This window comes from Poromitra crassiceps (assembly GCF_964638095.1).
Source record: "Poromitra crassiceps genome assembly, chromosome: 14".
NCBI lineage: Eukaryota > Metazoa > Chordata > Actinopteri > Beryciformes > Melamphaidae > Poromitra > Poromitra crassiceps.
The window spans coordinates 40,409,184-40,410,126 of record NC_139633.1 but is presented as its reverse complement, the minus strand read 5'-3'; the positions used below and the strand labels follow the sequence as shown (position 1 = coordinate 40,410,126).

The 943-nt window shown below is 45.9% G+C and overlaps 1 protein-coding gene across 1 annotated transcript in view; it reads left to right on the top strand.

Annotated features, from left to right (window-relative positions):
* Positions 1-626, top strand: part of LOC310789201 (uncharacterized protein) — a 73,244-nt gene extending 72,618 nt beyond the window's left edge. The window contains exon 11 of the mRNA XM_083650788.1: positions 1-626. This exon is cut by the window's left edge and continues 80 nt beyond it. Within this exon, the coding sequence (XP_083506914.1) occupies positions 1-450 (450 nt within the window). The 3' untranslated portion in view covers positions 451-626.
* The last annotated feature ends 317 nt before the right edge of the window (positions 627-943 follow it).

Below are 943 nucleotides of genomic sequence, written 5' to 3'. Positions count from 1 at the left end.
GTGAGAGAGATGCAGCCATATCCTGATCACCCAGAGAGATTTGACTATCTTCATCCTCAGCTGCTGTGTAGAGATGGTCTGACTGCTCGCTGTTATTGGGAGGTGAAGAGGGAAGGAGGGGTTTTTATAGGAGTGACTTACAGAGGAATCAGCAGGAGAGGACGGCGTGATGACTGTGGGCTTGGATGGAATGAAAAGTCCTGGAGTCTGAGGTGCTATGGTAACAGGTACTCTGCCTGGCACAATAAGAGAAGCACAGTCATACCTCTCACCTCCTCCTCTGACTCTAACAGAGTCGCAGTGTATCTTGACTGGCCTGCTGGCTCTCTGTCCTTCTACAACGTTTCCTCTGACAAACTCATTCATCTCCACACGTTCAACTGCACCTTCACTGAACCTCTGTACCCTGGGTTCTATATGTATGAAGGTGGCTCAGTGTCTCTGTGTTAGATAGAGGAGGAGTGAGAGAGAAACACACTGTGACCAAACACAGCTGCTGACATGATGCTTCACTCTGTACAGGTTCAAATATCTTTCTTTTGATCTTTGGTATTTGATTCATCTCATCGTTCCAAGCTGAACATTTTGATGTTTTCTAGAACCGTTTCCCAGAGTTACATGTTAAATAAACACGGTTTTATCTGTTTACAAACCTGTTTTGTAATAAATGTGTTGACATTGTTCACTCTGTGTGTGTGTGTGTGTGTGTGTGTGTGTGTGTGTGTGTGTGTGTGTGTGTGTGTGTGTGTGTGTGTGTGTGTGTGTGTGTCCAATAGTGGTATTAGTAAACAAAACGAATAGCCTACTATCCACCCTAACACTCACTGTGTGTGCATGTGTGTGCGTGCGCACGTGTGTGTGTGTGTGTGTGTGTGTGTGTGTGTGTGTGTGTGCGTGCGCACAATATAGCACACACACACACACACACACTGAGGACAGACAT